The sequence below is a fragment of the Betta splendens genome, chromosome 8 (assembly GCF_900634795.4).
Source record: "Betta splendens chromosome 8, fBetSpl5.4, whole genome shotgun sequence".
In the NCBI taxonomy this organism is placed as follows: Eukaryota; Metazoa; Chordata; class Actinopteri; order Anabantiformes; family Osphronemidae; genus Betta; species Betta splendens.
This window is the reverse complement of record NC_040888.2, coordinates 3,570,974-3,589,755: the sequence shown is the minus strand read 5'-3', so window position 1 is coordinate 3,589,755 and position 18,782 is coordinate 3,570,974. Positions and strand designations below refer to the sequence as shown.

At 46.1% G+C, this 18,782-nt stretch overlaps 1 protein-coding gene across 2 annotated transcripts in view; it reads left to right on the top strand.

Moving 5' to 3' along the window:
- Nucleotides 1–18,223, top strand: part of cacna1ia (calcium voltage-gated channel subunit alpha1 Ia) — a 90,553-nt gene extending 72,330 nt beyond the window's left edge. Inside the window, exons 29-37 of one of the 2 annotated variants that reach the window (XM_029158292.3) lie at nucleotides 78–148; nucleotides 3,415–3,493; nucleotides 4,752–4,873; nucleotides 6,279–6,734; nucleotides 9,625–9,774; nucleotides 12,897–13,031; nucleotides 14,279–14,477; nucleotides 14,671–14,906; nucleotides 15,045–18,223. In XM_029158292.3, coding sequence (XP_029014125.1) covers nucleotides 78–148; nucleotides 3,415–3,493; nucleotides 4,752–4,873; nucleotides 6,279–6,734; nucleotides 9,625–9,774; nucleotides 12,897–13,031; nucleotides 14,279–14,477; nucleotides 14,671–14,906; nucleotides 15,045–15,770 — 2,174 coding nt within the window. In that variant the 3' untranslated portion in view covers nucleotides 15,771–18,223. Of the gene's footprint in view, nucleotides 1–77; nucleotides 149–3,414; nucleotides 3,494–4,751; nucleotides 4,874–6,278; nucleotides 6,735–9,624; nucleotides 9,775–12,893; nucleotides 13,032–14,278; nucleotides 14,478–14,670; nucleotides 14,907–15,044 lie in introns of both variants that reach the window. The other variant, XM_029158290.3, reaches the window with a different exon arrangement.
- The last annotated feature ends 559 nt before the right edge of the window (nucleotides 18,224–18,782 follow it).

The window sequence follows — 18,782 nt, the reverse complement described above, 5'->3', positions numbered from 1 at the left end:
GAGCCTGAGGGATTCTCCCCTGAATGCGTACACTTGAACACACTCTCTTGCTCTCTGCCTCTCTTTCATACACTCAGTGCTGAAGCTGCTGAAGATGGCAACAGGAATGAGAGCCCTCCTGGATACGGTGGTCCAAGCCCTTCCTCAGGTACACGATTGTACACTCACACGGCCTCTACTTTATTTTACTCTCTCTCTCTCACACACACACACACACACACACACACACACACACACACACACACACACACACACACACACACACACACACACACACACACACACACACACACAATTCACACTCCCAGGGAGCGAGTTGGCTGCTCTCAGTCAGTAGTCAGGGTGGTACGATCCCCCCCCCCCCCCCCCTTCTGTTGGCCTGTGGGCAACTCTAATAGATGACTCATTCAAGCTGGTAGACTGGCACACACACAGTACTCGCACACATAAGCATTGTCTTGTTTTTACTTTCAGTACCACGGAGAGTACCCAGACTCCCACTGAGAGCACAGTGTGCTAGAAACGCTGGTGGCTTTTCAAACCGCGCTGTAGTTCATTTGGTGGTGAACTGTCCACCGACAGCCAGCTTTCAGACCATCACACCATCCGCTGCACACAACATTCCAAGAATGAGTCAATATTTACCAGAAGTTGTTAATGCTTTATCGTTTTTATTTGCTTCCTTATGATCACTGTCCTAACATTTATCTAGTGTTGGATCAACATTAGTTCATTCATTTGAACCTTGACTCATCTTTTGGAAATGTAATGCAATAAGGCAACTCAATCAATAAAGCAACAGACCGTTTTGGAATTATGCCTAGAGGAAGATTAATACTGTACCACTCCCACATCTCTCTTAAAGTAAGTGGAACTAGAACCAGCAGACTGTCAACTTAGCTGAGGCTGAAAACAGGGAACTGTCCAGTGGGACAAAAACTAATTAACACATTATTGTTTCTCATATAGTTCTGTTTTTCTGGCATTTTGCCTTTATTTGTTTGTCAGAGGGACTGACAGGAAGTGTGGTGAAAGAGAGTGACAAGGGATCCGCCAGGTTATTCCTATTACATTGGTTTAATCTCTCTGAACAGCTGTGATCAAAATAAACTCTGGCTAAAGTAGCTAAAGAGTTAAAGCAGCACAGTTACCTAGAGGTTAATTGCAAAGGCAGGTGCAGAGCCTCATTTATGGACAAGCAGACCTAAACATACACACACACACGCAGGGTCTGACCCACTGACCATTAAGAGGAAAAGGAAGGAAGGAGGGAAACAGGTGGTGTGGTGAACAGAGGGCAGGCAGAGGTGAGGGAGAGCAGATTCCTTGTCTTTCTCTTCTATTGATCCCCCTCTCATTAACACTGGGCCCTTTGCTCCATCCCAAGGGCACCGGGGGAGGTAATTAAAACTAGGGCTAATTAAACAGTTCCAGGAGGTCTCTCTCCGTGTATGGGTGTGTGTGCATATTGAGGTGCGGAAAGAGTGTAAGTGTTACACTCGGCGAGCGCTTTAACCTGAGGAGATACTAGGCTGAGTTTGACTGTGAAAATGAAATGGCACCGAGCCAGCGGTTCTTCAGCGCGTCACAGTGGATATCGAGGACAGTATTGACATTTTAACAAAGGCTTTGAGATGCAGCTGAACAAAGGAACAGGCAAGTACACTACTATTGGTATAATAAGGCCTCGGCTATGGATAAAACCATGGAGATACAGAGGGGCAGGTGTTGGGTGGAATTATAAACGTGACTGTATCACACGTTCAACAGGCGCTTTATACATTTTATACACTTCAACATGAACTGGAGGTGGAACACGGAGCCTAATAGCTTGTTACATGTTAAGAGGAACTTCTTGCTACAAAGACACCGTAAGGCAAAATCACTTTACCACAAACATCCTCCATTTATGGCCTCTTCTCAACTGATGCGGTCATGCCACCCTCTAACTAAAGGCCTGTATAATGCTGGTACTTGAGTCGAAGCGGTGGTTGTGTGTAGTCTCTGTATCCTCCAGAATAGCGAGGGACAGATGTGGACACCACAGGAAATGACATCTTTGCTTTAGGAGGGCACCAGTCCCCCTTGTAAAGCCATTAGTTTGAAACATCGGAATTATGTTAGGCTTGCTTGTCTTGACAATTACAAAGCATTAAAATTAAAACTACAGCTCAGGATTAATTTTTACAGAATCAAGGCTGAGTTACATTTGCATGTAATTCACCATTCGGTCCCATCCAGTAAAGCCTCTATTTGTCATGTGTGCACTCATCCTTATCGTGGATCCCACATAGACCCAGGCCTCAGTGAAGCTGAAAAGCACTAACTAGCACCAACTTCCAGTCAGACTTGAGGCAAACCTCAAACAGTGTCTTTTATGATTATGACAGTAGTCAAAGTGTCTGGGCAAGGCCTCGGGACGTTGCAATTAACCCCCTTCATTTCGGTTCAAAGAGACTAATCACACTTTGCTTAATGCAATCAGGCATGAATGCTTACATTAAAAGTACATTTTTACAGTTTTAATGATAAATATGGCTACATCCATTTCCCACTGTCTGTGGGCTGCCCTGTTTAAAGTGTGGAGTAGGTCTGCTTTGCATGAACATGGTGGCACATATGAGATTATTCATGTTGAATGTGGAATCCCAACTGTAAACTGTCCTACTGGGTTCTCCCAGGTATCCTCCAGTTCAGGGGTTTTAATAAATGCGTGTTTTCTATTCAGTGCTGTCTCACCAAACTTGCCCAGATTCTTACTATACAAAACATTTCTACAGCACTACAGGTCTCTGTCACCAATGTCGCAATGCAGCTTATTTTAATAAAACTTAAGTGTAATGTATCAAGAATACTTTTTTATGTGTGATCTTTACTAATCACCTGTAATCGTAACCCTGCTACTCCCAGTGTAATAATTAGTCGGTGCATGTTGTTTAGTGTCAGAGACATTTAACACAGCGGGGGGCTTTGTTTTCTACCCCTGTAATATTTTGTTGAGTTGAGTTGACAGAAGGCTGCATCTGATGAAACCAAACCAAGTCTGGAAACCTCAAATTTAAACATTCACGACGGCACCAGAGGTTTAGCCGTGTAAATGTGTCTGAAGATGCTGCATCATGGTTTGCAGAAACCATCCATGCTGATAAGGGAGCAGCAAGAGCGAGTGGGAGTCCAGTTTGTTTAGTTAATTACTGTGTTATACTTGTGTTTTTGTGCTTAGTAGCGTTGAACAACAAAAATGAATATTGTACATACTAAAGTGTTTGCATTATACAATATATAAATTATATGAGGAGGCCAGATTGTAAACCACAAACCTACTGCTGATTTGGGAGGTCTTTGTCATAATTAGAGGTGGTTCTGTACATCAGTCGTGGTTTAGAGCTCTGCGTGTGTCTGGCTGTGTTGCAGGTGGGTAACCTGGGTCTGCTCTTCATGCTGCTGTTTTTCATCTACGCCGCCTTAGGAGTAGAGCTTTTTGGAGAACTTGGTAAGTACTTGCATCCAGCTGTGATGCTACAGAACTTTGTCACATGAACCCCTTTTGGATTTTAAAAGTGCACTGTGGTCATGAATAAGTAACGCAGTGATTTTCTCAGTACTTCTGAACTTAACTGTACTTGAAGTTAAACTACATAAAAGATTTGCATAATGCACAGTGTTTCATAAACATACATACAATAAGAAGACTGATCAGCTGGCTCATGTTTCTGTGAGCAGTAAAACATGATTCATGTTTCTATATTGTCTTCATTCTTTGCATTGCAACTGTTTAGTCCATATTAAACTGGAAATGTGATGACATGAGATCCTTCTAAGCCTTTTTTCCAGCTTGGTGTTATCTGCAGCTTTCAACAGATTTTGCCTTGACACTAGATGGTTCCTCTTTGATCTCAATCCTTATCTTAAACCATCTGAGAAACCGTAACGTGCTGTTTCATGCAAGAACACTATTAATCTCCATGTATGTGCTATTGCTAATAAGCCTTCTGATTATATAGATTAAACTCTCCGTTATGTGCAACGTATGCACCGTTTGATGAAATGCTTTATCCCAGAAGCTGATGAGCTTCTTGTTCATGCATTACTGTCCAGATGGGTAACGCTGAGTTGATTTTTTTGTGCGCCCTTTATATTAAACTCGTGCACATGGAGGCATGAAGACGTGTTAACTTCATAATGAAAATCTTCTTATTTCCACCACATCCTGTATTCCTTTTCATCAGCGCTCCCTCCTGCAGTCAGAAAGCCATCAGGGAACCAACCCACACTCTAGTATTCTGATACAAAAATAACCACATTGAAGTTGAAAGATACAGTATATCTTTCCAAAATGTCATATTTCCCCTGTGTGCTGCAGCTGTAACCACTGGCATCATTGCTTCCTATTGGAGCTTGGCAGGAGGAAGGATTAGCAGCAAATACAAGTGTCACTTTTCTTGAGGCTCTCCCAAAGATTATAGCATCTTAGGATATACGCTCAGACACCAGTGGAGTGTTTGTTCCCGTTGCTGCTGATTTCATAGCAGACTTTGTCTACATTGTGAGCTGTGGTAGGACATGCATTGAGGAAGCTTAGTGACAGGGATGACACGTTCCTGGAGTTTTTGCAGATTTCTCGTTGCGAGCCTCGCTTTTGTTCCCCTGCTCCCTTCCTCAAGCCTTTCCTCTTTTTGTCCTCTCACCTCTGCGTTGTCTTTGTGCCAAAACCCCCTGATTTCCATCCACTCTCGTACTCTCCTCCTCAGTTTGCAATGAAGACTATCCCTGTGAGGGTATGAGCCGTCACGCTACTTTTGAGAACTTCGGCATGGCCTTCCTCACCTTGTTTCAAGTCTCCACAGGCGACAACTGGAATGGCATTATGAAGGTACAAACAACATTCACTAGTTGGTATTCTAATAAAGGCATTCTATTCTATTCATAGTTTCAACCATTTAGCCACTGCACCAGATTTTGCACAGGCTTGCAAACAAACTTAACAGAGTTGAGGATTTGGTCTCCAAAAGGAGAGGAAAAGCAGAAGAGGTCTCTTGACAAGAGACAAGCGATGTTGTCACTGTTTACTTTATTTCTCACGTCAGTCTAATCTTCCACTCTAGTGATGCTTACTGATGAAAACGAAATGCGCTTGCTCAGCACCAGGAGCACAGATTTTCTTGTTGCTGAGCAGGGGAGTAAGCATGCCTCATTGCACACACACACGCACACACACACGCACGCACGCACACACACGCAAACAAAAAACCCAATTTCCCCTGAACACAATTCGACTATACCACCGGCAGCTATCACCACTTCTTCCTACACCTAGGCTGCGAGGGGAATGGAGATTATACTGGAGCGCGTTGAGCGTGGACCATTAAACACAAACTGGAGACAGGCAATGTGGATGGTAGTGGGCCATAAAGCAAACCAGTGTGGCACAGATGCTACATCCCAGAGTAAATGTCGGTCATTCTTCCTATCAAATTATTATGTGGGCTATGAGAGAAGTAGACCTGGCTTGATGTAATAAGAGCTGAGTGTAGGAGCAGAGGAAATAATGACAGAAGGAAAGATGAGCAAATGTGCAGCAGTGGGAGAAGAAGGCATTAGTGAGCCGTAATGGGAGAGAGGATGAGAGAGGGAAAGGGGTTAAATATACTGACTGCAAATTCTTATTTTCCTCTGTGAAGGTAAAATTACAGCAAGAAGAGAATAGGCAAGAGACGGGGCCACTATGTAGATTGGGCCGAGAAAAGAAAAGAAGGAAAATAAGATGGAAAGGGATTAAACGCCGAAAATGGAGATGTTGTGTGAAGGAGCACAGTGTGTAAATGTCAGGCCAAATTAGACAGAAAAGACCAGCTTCAGCTCAGAGGCCTAAGTTATGATGTGTGACCACGGCCCGGGTGAGAAATGTGTACTTCCTCCAGAAAACACTTGTCACTTTAGTTCTGCTTTGACTGAACTGCGCTGCGCAAATGCTAACCAGTGAATAATGCTCCGGAGCCAAAACACACTTCCTGTGGACTTGCATTAAAAGCAAAACAATTAAGATTGTGATGTTTTTGCAAGTGATGAATACAAAACCACTTGTTTACAGATGTAAAGATGTTTTCTGTTTCAGCCTTAAACGTACTGACGCAGCGCTAATGGGGATGGTTGGCACCAGATGCTAGCTTGATGATGTTAAATATTAACCAGGCACAAAACTGTGCCTTTATGGCTTTTGTGTTATTTCACAAGCCCTTTCTCCTCCCTTAACACTGTTAACACCTTTCTGCCACCAGGACACATTGCGGGAGTGCCCACCAGACCACAACACTGATGTGGACTATGCCTGCAATCCAAGCCTTCAGTTTATCTCGCCTATGTACTTTGTCTCCTTCGTGCTCACCGCCCAGTTCGTGCTCATCAACGTGGTGGTGGCTGTGCTGATGAAGCACCTGGACGACTCCAACAAGGAGGCCCAGGAGGAGGCGGAGATGGATGCAGAGATTGAGCTGGAGCTGGCCCAGGGCACCCTCTGTTGCATGGGCGCCCCCGGCTGCGGGGGTCTGGGCAGGGACAAGGGCTTGCCCGCCGCCGGAGCGGGTCCTGGAGGCGCGGTGGGGGAGCGGGAGCGGGCCAGCGCCCGAGGGGAGCGGGGAGACGGGCCCAGGAGGATGCGGCACGCGGCAGCGGCGGCGCACCGGGGGCCGTACAGCTCGCTGGGCTCCAGCCGGACCCTGTACTCGCCGGCACAAGTGAGTCTGTGTGTTTGCATGCGCGTGCGAGACGGAGTGTGTGGGAGGATTCCTGTGTTTGGTCAAATAGGCTGGAGACATTTGCATTTGTTTTAGTCAGTGTTTTATGTTTCTGCAGCGTAGTCGATAAAACGATACAGAACTCTACAGTCCACACTGTTTAGTTATTCAGCTGTCAGTCATATCTAAGTACTATTTGCATTAAATATTATTGGGTTATGTGCATTATATAGTAATTATAGCTTTTTTATTAAGCATCAGCAGACCCGAATAACAGAATCTGTTCACTATTGGGTTCAAAAAGTGTAATAGAGACATCACTAGTTCTTTGTGTGTCTCTGCTTCCTGTCGCTTTGCTTCTCTTTATACAGTGCATTAGTTCATGCAGAGAAAATTGCATATTTGCCGCACAAGCTGCAAGATTACAAAAGAGGAAAACAATTCAGCAATAATTCCCGCGTAGCTTCTGAATAGTGCTGACATGGAAGAGACAAACTTTGCTTTACTTCCTATTTGGGAACGCGACTGACAGCCACATGGAGCGATTGCTCTTTGTCATTTTACCAGTCTCTTTGTATAATGTGCTACTTTTGTTCCGTTTCTTTGAGATTTCTCAGAAGGAAGTGAGGGCAGGGAAGGTTAAACTTTCACACAAAGCGAGGGGAGAGAAGGAAAGAAAGGAGGAGACGTCGAGCTGTGCTTTAATGACGTTTCCCAAGTGAACTGTTTTTAAGGAACCGATTTAAATGATTGAAATTAAAAAATTGAAATTAGCAATAGTAGTAGAATTCAAGACATTTCCCAACACCACCAGACATATACCATACATTTTAATATTCTCTGGCAACTTATTAGACCAGCAAAGGGAGCTGAGAAGTTTTAATTGCGTTCAGTAATCGTTGGGTTTGCAGATGTGCTTTGGGATCATTTCCCTGCTTGTGTGCGAGAACGATGTCTCTTATTTTCCCTCCCAGTGTGACAGCAGAGACACACGCTTCTATTATAATATCGCTAATGATATTCTGAGATATCCATGCAGAAGCACACATAGATGACTCATCGGCTGCCACGAGGAGATTCGCATTTGTAGAGCGAAACCTAGAACTTTTCTTAGCTTTTAGCGTTGGCTGACACAGGAACAGGCGGCAGCATCGCTTTCTGCGTTTCTGTCACTCTTTTCCCCTCAGCGGATCCAAAAGCAGATCTTTTTGGACCACAGGTCCAGAGTTTTGTGTGCGTGTGCAGATTTGTGAACCCAGCAGTGGATGTTGTTACACATTTGTCCACAGGGAGCGTTTAGCAGGCCCCTGTTGGACCTGCTTTAAATCATACTAACAGTAGTAGTAAAAGGATAATTGCTCGATGTGTAACCAAAGTGTGTTTACAGATTAGAGTACACTGATTAATATGCAGAGACGAAACTCACTCTATGGTGAAACACTGTTAATATATTGCAGAAGGACTGTAGGATGTCGATGCACAGAGGAAGTCAGAGCTTAAAGGAATAAGAAAGAGGAGATAATGGCTGAGCCAGTGAGTCAGATAGAGACAGTAATTAATTTCAGCTCTCTCCTCTCTCTCTCTCGGCTTCCATTCCCTGTAGATGGGCCCTATTGTTGTCTACTAATACTCTTATTAATGGAGGCCAGCACACAGGCCACCACAGTCAATCAAACATTATTTTTGTATCAAGCATTCCACCTACACAGGATGAACTACCTTAGGCCCGTCTGTGTGAGAAAGAAGGGTGTTTTTATATAAATGCGTGTATTAGTAGAGCGGCATGTGTCTTTGAGCCAAAATGAGGCATCACAACACTGTTTGGCAAATCAGCGTGATTTTGGCATACCCGTATCGCTGGGAGTACAGTAACCCGCTTCTTGAATCCGTAGCTCTCTCATTTTCAAAAGCTGAGCCATGAGTGATTGCAATATAACAGTGTGAGTCAGAAATGTGTGTTTGCATAACAGATCTAAGTATAGTCCCATAAGCGGTGTTGTAGAAATGTGTTATGAAAATAGCCATGTGTGGGGATTGAAGAGGAGTGACCTTGTTTCACAGTATCGTTCAGGATATATCTGCTGATGTAAGGCAGTTATTCTGGCTGCTATAACTGTGCTACAGGCACAGTGCGTCCATTTCATTGTGAAATACAGCACCCTGCCAAGAAACACAAAAATCATTTTTAAAGTAGCTTCCTTTTCTGTCAGTAGTTTCCTTTTTTCCCCCCAAGATTGGTTTCTGGGAAAACCAATCTGGCAGATGAGATTCAAGCAAGCAAGGATCATTTAAGTCACAGAAACAGCCCTGACTGATTCAGTCTAAATTGCTTTAAAGCTAATAATACCCAGAGCACAAAGCAAATGCTTAAATCTTAAATTGTTTCAACAAGGTATTGAACAGACTAATTGAGGTGATATATCAAATATAATTGCACCGCTCAAGGCTTTGATAGTAAAATTATGTGTTACTTGGCTAATGAGGGTTTGGAGTCATATGGAGGATTTTTTTCCTAACGAGAGAACAGTGTTTATCGCCCTAAAGGCCGAGAACGCATCAGAGGAGGATTTGTTGTGCTTTATTTCTATGATCTCTGACACTGAGTATTTCAGAATGAGTTTGTGGCAGGATCTTATAAATGAAGGCTTAATGTGAAACCTGTGTGTGATTGTGAGTACACAAGTTAATGTAAGGACCTACTTGCATCTGCACACGGGTATTAACACAACGGTGTGTGCATTTCCCTGCGTGTTCTCTGTCCTCGCATGTGCACATGTTTGCGCCTGCGTGCAATACCGGCGTGCCGGCCTGCGTCCCGTGTGCGTGTGTCCGTGCGTGCGTGCGTGTGTGCGTGCGTGCGCATGCGTGTGCGTGTGTGTATGTGTTCCAGGAGAGCCAGTGGCTGGACAGCGTTTCTCTCCTCATCAAGGATTCGTTAGAGGGGGAGATGCTGATGATCGACAACCTCTCGGGCTCTGTCTTCCACCACTACTCCTCACCCCCGCCCATCTGCAAAGACTGCAAGGGCCACGCGCAAGAGGTATCACCCTGAACACGCGTCCGCACGCACACTGATGCAGCCACTAGTCCCACGCATCAAACCCAAACACGCCATCCATATTTAGAGAGCTAACCTAGAAACTGATATGTGTAAAATATTCAGCAGCCATGAATTAACCCTCAGTGTTCGAAAGTTGCCAGACTAGGTTTACTTTTATAACTGCATCATAAACTAAACCCAGGAACAAATTTGGTGGTTTGTGGGTAAGCAGCGTCGTACATTTTGCTGAGGCGAGCTGAAAGCCCATTTCCCTGCTCACTGAGAGAGAGCGAGAGAGAGAGAGAGAAGAGAGAGAGAGAGAGGGAGCAGCATGTTTGGGTCAACCACATTGCAGCCAGAGAGAAATATAATTACAGCACTTGCTGCTGACTGTGAAGAGTGAGAGAGAAATCTTTATTTTACATTAACAACCGTAATAAAGAAAGCGCAATTTATTAAATTATTTCACTCCTTTGCCTGTAGGTGTGGACAAATGCAAAGACACTTACACGAAAACGCACCCACACAGCCATAATCTTTGGGGCCAGATTGCATGAAGGTCTCAGCTCTGGGGGGGCACACATACGTTTGCGTGTACTTCACTGAACACACACGGGGCTTCATTCATCAGACAAAGCAGCCTGGAAAGAAAATTACTTGATATAAGCTGTGTCAAATTATATTATGTTACATTTTAGCATAACAGGGAACTTGAGCCCCTAATTAAACACGGCATCAACACAAGCTAATTATCACCTCTCCATATGTGCTGGAGTGTAGATGAATGAGGCCACATGCATTCATTCCAGACAAGCACGCGAGCACATCCACACCCGCATTCATTTTCCCGTCCCCTTGCATTGTGCAAAGGCGACCTGGCATAAAACACATGCCCACCAACATATTGTCCTGTGCCGGCGTTGTCCGTCACAATGACAAAGTGCAGTGGGTCAGCTGAGAAGAAGCAATAACTGGACTCCACACCTCCTCACCTGTCAGTCTCGCTTTCTGCCTGTCTGCAGACGCTGTCAACCATCAATCTCCTCTGCCTCCTTTACATGCCGCGCCTCTGCAGCTGCCCCCTCTGCTCCTCTGGCTCTTGCTCTATCTGTCTCTGATTTACAGTATCTCTCCTAGCGCTGTTTAACCATCACAGTTGCACATAGTGCGAGTTTGTCGCGTGAACGCTAGCTCGTGTGAGCGACAGACGGATGAGCTTCCCGCCGCTGAGTTGTGTATGATGCTATTTGTTTAAGGGGACTGGGAGCCGCAGCAGCACACCTGGGCGCTGCACGTGCGACAGTGGGATAATACATCATGTAGCTGTCAGACTTTGACTCGCACATAGCCGGTGACTGACTGCAGGGAAGGACAGCACACATAAGCATTTCTCAGCATCACTGCCACTGGCGCTATTTTAGGACAGGCTCCTTATTAAATGTTGTAGCGGTGTCTTGCCGTTCTACAGGCTTCTGGAAGCAGGAAGAGGCCGGCCCTGATTCCGCTGCACGGTTACTGTTGAAGCCTTTTACTGACAGTGACTCAAGTGGATCTGATGAACTGCCGACGTTCCGATGAGCACTTGTACTGATTCGCAGCGTTGACACTCATTAGTGACGCAATGTAGACGTGCGATATTAGCCGTGTCCCTGTTCCTGCTCGGTGACGCCGTCTGTTCCTCCTCCAGAGGCAGTGAATGGAACAACGCCCGGCGTCCCCTCACTAAGGCTGCGTGGACGCTCAGCCCTATTATCGGTGCCCTCAGTATGTCTGCGGGTCCATTGTTAGCAACGCGGTAACGAATAAATGAGGGAGGTGGAGTTCTCTTTAAAGCGTTTTGTGCCGCTCCTTTGAGGCACAGCGTCGCGATACAGTATTCCTATATTAGTGACAGACCTAAACTAAGCAAACAGTCGTGTTGTTGCTTCTCTGCTGCTTCCTTGCTTTGCCTCATCCCAGCTCTCTGTCTTTGTGTCTGTCTCTCCCCAGGGGCTTAGGTGATGGTAATTTACTCCTGTGCATCTGTCATGAATCTTGATCTGTGAACCTCTCTGTCTAACCTACAGATGTGTTAATGTATCGCTACCAGGCTTCACTCTATTAGATTTCATCCTACCCCTTTTAATCCCCTCGCCCCGGCTATTTATTGCCTGGCGTCTTTAAAGGGAACACTGCTCCGGCGCCTCATCGCTCCTCTAGAGCCTTGAAATTCTACTCCAGCTCGCAGTTTGAACTGCGTTTTGACATTGCGCACAGAAAGAGTGCTGCAAGGTGAGCGTCGGCTGGGTTCGCATGGGAGTCACGCGGCGATAATTCAAAAGCGTTACGGGTTGTGCAACCTGCAGTCCTGATGAATCAAACCTAGCCTGACTCGCTGTTGGAGCAAATGACAGCGAGGGGAGCAGTAATTGCTGTTGCTTTGCTATTAATTCTGTTTGGTCATGTCGCCTGTTTAGAGTAGCTGTAGAGTAGCACGAACTGTGAGACGCCATCGCACGCACAGCAGCATTATTAAAATTTAGAATTGTGTCGGAAAATATGCCCAGTTCAGCTACTGGGGAGGATTTATGAGGTTCTGGAGCTGACACAAAAGTATTCCTATGGAAAAAAATGTGCATTTCTTGCAAAACCTTTCTATTTCTACACATGAACAGGCGTCTTCACGCACCCACCTCCTGTGTACACACAGCTCAGACACCTGCCGTTTTCCGCTCATTCATCCATTGCTTTTTTTCCCCATTTTTACACTTTGAAAGATGTGTTGAGTTGATGAGATGAGAAAGGAATGTTATTACTTAAATCTCTCATCTTGCTCTCTCCACAAACAGGTGCCACGCTTTTATGGCCACTTTGAATTGTCAGCATCTGGCGAAGCCTAACGAGGCTTGGTGGAGGTTTTACATATCTGTCTGGCACATTTTGGCCCATGGGAGATACCGTAGAAATAAAAATACATCTCTTGAGTAATGTTCATATGTGTGTACTGTATATGTGTGAGGTGGCAGAGTCAATTGAGTTGACCCTCAGTAAATGAAGTAATGAATCTGTGTGCTGGTAATGGAAAAGGTGGTCGTTGCCGTTCCATGTGACGTGAATAACTATATAATAATCCCTCGCAGCAGATCAGGATGGCTGAGATTGAGCAGGCTTCGCTGAAGTCGGAGCAGCTGTCAGACAAGTCCTCATCCCCGGCGCTGCCAGACGACCTCAGCCTGGACGAGCACTCCGCCTATCAGCTGCTGGTGCGAGAGAGCAAGGTATGTGCAGCGTGTGGTAACAAGCACTGGAGCAGGAAGCGACTCAACCTTTTAATGGCTAGGCTCATATGCGTTATGCTAACGTCTGCTGCAGTGTTTTTATATGCAAAAAAACGCAGAAAATATATTTCCTGATCAATACTTGCACCGTAAATTCACGGCGGTTTGCTTGAACAGCTATGTACTTGTCAGGCAAAGTTTACCAGCCCTTTATTCTTCTCTCCCTAGAGGCAAAGCACAAACAATAGCAGAGGCTCATCAATGAGCTTCCTATTCATTCCAGGAGGCACCAACAAAAAATGACCATTATAAAAAAAAAGCACTGCTTTGCTGTAGGCTCTCATGTGAGTTACAGATACAAGCTGCAGGTAGCGAGAGTCCTTTATCTGTGCTTGTGTATCAGTGGTAACTATCTTGTCTTTGAAGGATCCCCGCTCTCTATCAGCCGTGGATCTTCTCATGAATAAATCTTTCAACCAGACTCTCCCTAGCTGCTGTCCTGGTGACTCCAGTGTTTCCTCCCCTGCACCCACTCCCCAGACTTTATCTTTCCGGCTTCTCCTTTCTCACTGTTACCCCTCTGGTAATTGCACATCTTCTGTGCCCCTCCCTCTCGCCCCCTCTATCTCAATGCCTTATCTCCCGCCCTTGCCAGATAGTCTCCTCTGTAATGGGCTAATGCTCCTTGGTTCTGGATAGCCAGATAAGCCTGCAGTCACCAAGCATGACTCCGAACCGCTGCTCATTAGAAGATGGGGAGAAAGAGGTGCAAAAATAAGAGAGAGAAAGGATCTAAGGTTAGGGATTTTTTTTTTATTAAACAAAAGTTCAGTAAAGAAAGAAATGGGTCTGTGTGTGGGAGAGGGTGGCATTAAGCATCTGTACCAAGGCTAGCTGTTTGAAGGTGTGTTGTTCAGGGGCTGGATCTGAACAGCTCAGAGGTGCAGTACAGTTCTCTAATGAAAGCATCAATATGCAAATATTAAATTAAAAATTGAAATAATGATTTGTTCTCCCTATGTGGTTGTAATAAAACCTCCAACATCTGCTATTAGGTCTTAATGTTTAACTCAATGTGCTTCCCACTTCCAGCTATTGTAGCCAGCACAATAAACACACAAGCAGTGAGTTGATGTAACATTAACATGACGATAACACAAATCCTACACTACGTTTAAGGATGATAATGCACGCTTTTATCACAGGAAGATTTGTCTTTTTGTGTCGCATTGTCTGGTCTCCTCTAGGGAAGGTGCAGCAGTGACTCCCGCAGCTCAGAGGAGGCCGGAGGCGGAGGATGCCACCCGGCTCAGACGGTGGTGCAAAGCCAGGTGCAGGGCTCGAGTCTGCACTGCAGGGCCCTCTGCAGCGGCGCCGAGGCCGAGGTCGCGCTGCAGGAGATGGAGATGCACCAACCACACATGTGCTCGCCTCCCTGCAGCCCTGGTGAGTACATCAACAATGGGTAGCTTCACACTCTCCCCAGGGTTAATTTCCAGTGTGGAAATTCAATGTAATGTCAAGTAGATCACACACCTTCTCATTTGTGCTCCACATAATTACTTGGCCTGCTGTCTTAGTAGTAGTAGCTACACAAGTTGTTGAGTAAGGAACAGAAGGATTGTGTTCCCTCCTCAAGGTGCCGTGTCCAGCAGCAGCAGCAAGGACAGAAGTAAAGAAGGAGCAGGAGGAGCCAGTGGCGTTTCTCCCCTCTTTCGACTGCATGAAGGCTTCTTCCACCCGACAGGAGGAGTCATCCCAGCACCCTCTCGCAGTCGGAGCCTGAGGTTGACGAGGAGCCTTAGACTGACCTCCCCGGCCTCCTGGGCTTCTCTCCGCTCCCCAGGAGCTCATAGACGGATGCTCTGTACACAGGTAGGTGGACCCCCCACACTGACAAGGCATCACATAATCCACATGTTTTGTAAGATGTCCAAACATAATGTGACATGTTTTTGCTCTGTGATTCATGTGCTCCATATTGTTTTTCCACTTGTCCTCCTCCCTCTCCAGTACCCGTCCCACAGTGAGTCATCCCTTGCCACAGGCAGCTCAGAAGGCAGCCTGCAGACCACCCTGGAAGAAGGACTGAGCTTCAGCGTCTCTCCACCACAGAACCTGCCCATGACCGCAGCCCCCCTCCCTCCCTCCTGCCCACTCCTGCTCCCCGAGGACGGCATGAGCCTTTCCTCCCCAGTTCAGGCCCTGAAACCGAGGCTGACGCCCTCATCGGCGCTGACTCTTCAAGCTACCAAGGGGCACCAGCGGAGTCAGAGCAGCGGACGAGGGAGCACCAGCCCAGGCTACACCCGCGATGACTCCATTGATCCTTCCGACGAGGACCTGGGTATTGGCATTGGATCGTCTATCGGGGGTTGTGGCTCCAGCCAGGCAGGCAACAGTGAACACTTGTCAGAGACGCTGAGCAGCTTGTCGCTGACGTCGCTGCTGTCGCCCAGCTCCCTGGTGTACCCGGCAGGAGCAGTGAAGAAGTGCAACAGCACAGGCAGCCTGGACCAAGGGGGGATGCTGATCTCATCCCGGGGCAGAGAGGGGCGCAGGGAAATTCTGGGTCTGGAACTAATGGACCCTCAGGGCTTGTTGGCCAATCCCTGGACAGGGGCGTTAGGCGATACAAGACGAGGAGAAGGACGCCGTGAAATGGAAGATGGCGAGCAGAGATTTAAAGGGAAGAGCTCAAGCCAAACAACAGTAGGTCCTTGTCGGAAAAACAGATGAGATCTGCTGTTTTCTCTTCCTTTGTCTCTCCATTCCTTGGATCAAAACTCAATGCTGTTCCTCTCATTCTCTCTGCTCCCATCAGCGAGAGAGAGGCTTGATGACACATGATGTCCTGTATTCCTACACCAAACCCTCATCTTCGGTCCCTTTCTATGCGTTTGTGACAAGCCCATGTCCTTTGTTGTGCTGCCTAGAGGAGTGGTCTTGGTTACGTTCAGCTTGCGAGGAAGTGGCCTGAGGAGAGAAGTCGCAGGAGCTGAAGCTCTTTTGTCGAAGCCTCTCGGCGGTTGCACCTGTAGAGGGGGTTCTGGTCACACTGAGGCACCAGGAGAAACCACACGAGAGCTTGAACTCAGAGACACACAGGTTCACTGAGGCTGCTAATGCAAAAATAGAAGTACCCAAACAGAAACAGCCCACCATGCCAACCAAGACTGCTCTGCTATGTTTTTGTCTCTGAGGCAGTGCAGCAAGTAGGTGGGCGGCGGCTTGGGGGTGGTGGAATATGTAAAGGCGGAAGGAAGGCTGGGAAAGGAGAAGGCAGGTCATTTGTTTGGCTGGGAAAGCAGAAAGCGGATCTAATGTCCATCTGTTCTGGCAGACGGAAACAACAGGTCTTACTCACTCTGGCACAGGACCTTCTGCTGAGATCAGAGTAAAACGCAAGGTGGAGGAGAGTTCAGGAGCGCGTGCTCACGCTGTCTGTTTGTGAGAGCACTGCCTCAGGTATCCAAGACATGAATTCAATTATTCTCATCACTTCACTATACCTTTGTATTTTTGAAATAGAGGATAGGTATTGACTGATCAGAGCTTTGTGCATCTGTCAATTTGGCCTTGAGTGACAGCAGAAAATGGAAAGAAATTGACAGATTGCAGAGGTAGAAGCGTGCATGGCGTGATTCGTGAAATTGGTTATTTTCCTTTCTATCTCCAGCACATCTCACTCAGTCAGACACGGAGAAGCGATGTGGGAGAGAAGCTAGGTTCGATGGAGCTTTATAGTCCCCATCAGAAGAAACAACTGTGTGTGTGAGGGTGTGTGTGCGTACATGTGTGTAGGACAGCCTCGTGTGCAGCGAAAGCGCCTCACGTCCACTAAAGTGAGACTTTAAGCACACCCCATTTGACTCTGCTCCTCTACGAAGGATTTGAAATGAATGGAGCTGCGAGGGACCTTGACTGCATGATGGAATTGCATTTAACCAATATTTTTATCTGTATACAGACATGTATCAAGATGTCAGTGTTGGGTGATAACCATGTGATTTCTATTCCACTATTTTTGTAGAGAGGAGAACAGGCGCGTGTTCCCGCTCCTCCGTCCCAGTCGATTTGACCCCTGACATGTTGTCTAGAACTCTCCGTCTGCCGGTGGCTTCCACTTTTCTAACTTTTTTTAAGGCGTGGACAGTGTATAAAACAACAAAGCAAAAAAATCTCAAGCGAACTTTGCGCTGACGCGATTGTTCCCTCCAGCACATTTCTCTTTGGGAACACTGGCTCCTCCTGGGGTGTTTTTCTGCTCGACGTCGGACTCTCACAGGAACAGTCGGAGACGCGGACAGCCATACTCGCTCAGCGTGAGGATCGCTCTAGCTCATCCACATTCCTGTTGCACACAGGGGACTTTATTTACTTTTTTAGCCTCCTCCTATGCTAAAAACCATGACTGGCATAATTCACCTATGAAAGCTTTAATTTGGGAGTTAAACCACAACATATCGATGGACACGTCAGTGTTCTTTAAGCATGGTTTTAGGATTGCAATACAGTATGCTTATTTTAAAATGTCATCCTGATGCACTCCTCTTCTCTTCCCCGTCCCTTCACACCTACAGTATGTTGTAGCAACCCTCCTGCACATCATGGTTTGATATCAAAGGCTGATGCTGTGACAGAGAACAAGAGTTCGCATCTTGCAAGTGGAATTTCTTTTGGCGCGCGCCACTTTGCTCCACCCAGAACGGAGATGCTTGTCTTAATTAGCTTGATTTCTAGAGGTAGACTGTTGCATCCTTAGTGTTTTGATCATTACCTTACTTTTTTAATTTGTGAAAAAGACTGAGGTGATGTGAGAAAATCTGAGACTTTGACCTTTTCTATCATGCAAAATCACACTGATGACTATGTTTTGTCACATGGTGTTGGGTAGAGGTGAGTGAGTGAAGGCGTGTGTGTGTGTGTGTGTGTGTGTGTGTGTGTGTGTGTGTGTGTGTGTGTGTGTGTGTGTGTGTGTGTGTGTGTGTGTGTGTGTGTGTGTGTGTGTCAGCGAGGATATCTGAGCGGCGGGTGAAGGGAGCAGACACAAAGCAACCAAGGGCTGTTTTCACTTCAAAGATATATCCTTCTATCTTTTTGAGACAAATCCTTGTGTCAGTAAATATGACGTCGAAGGTTAAAGCCTGTCAACACAGCAATAAATGTTCTACATGTATGCCCTGAGTAAATTATGTCGATGTGATTTTTATCTCCTGAGAACACTACAGTATTTATTACTGTGCGATCTTGTAATAACATTAAGGGGTAGGACTAGATAAGTCTAACTTCTTCCTACTCCCTTCAAGCATGTTACATGTTTGAAAGAATGAATCAATAATAAGAAAACATGACCTAACAACCAATCAGAAAGCACCTGTGTCCGCTCATAGACCAATCAGGAGCGAGATGGGCTGTAATTGGATGAGATGAACAATAAATGTTAACAAACTCAGGTCAGGGGGGTAAAAACCACTAGAAAAAAAATAAAGACAGCTGGAAAAGTGTGGTCAGACTGAATGTGAAGCAAATTTAGTTTTATTCACAGAAATGTGATTGCTGGATCATTTCCGTCGCCCTCGGTTAAATGCTACAAACAGCTGCACCAGATGTTGGCGTGTGTAAGCAGAGTGTGCCTTTGTACAGTATAGACTGATCTTTGCCAACATGTCGCGTTGCTCCTGCCATTTTGTTTTGTTTCTCTCAGTGTGGCGCAGTGGCTCCACGTGTTTCTTTCTTGCCAACGTCCTG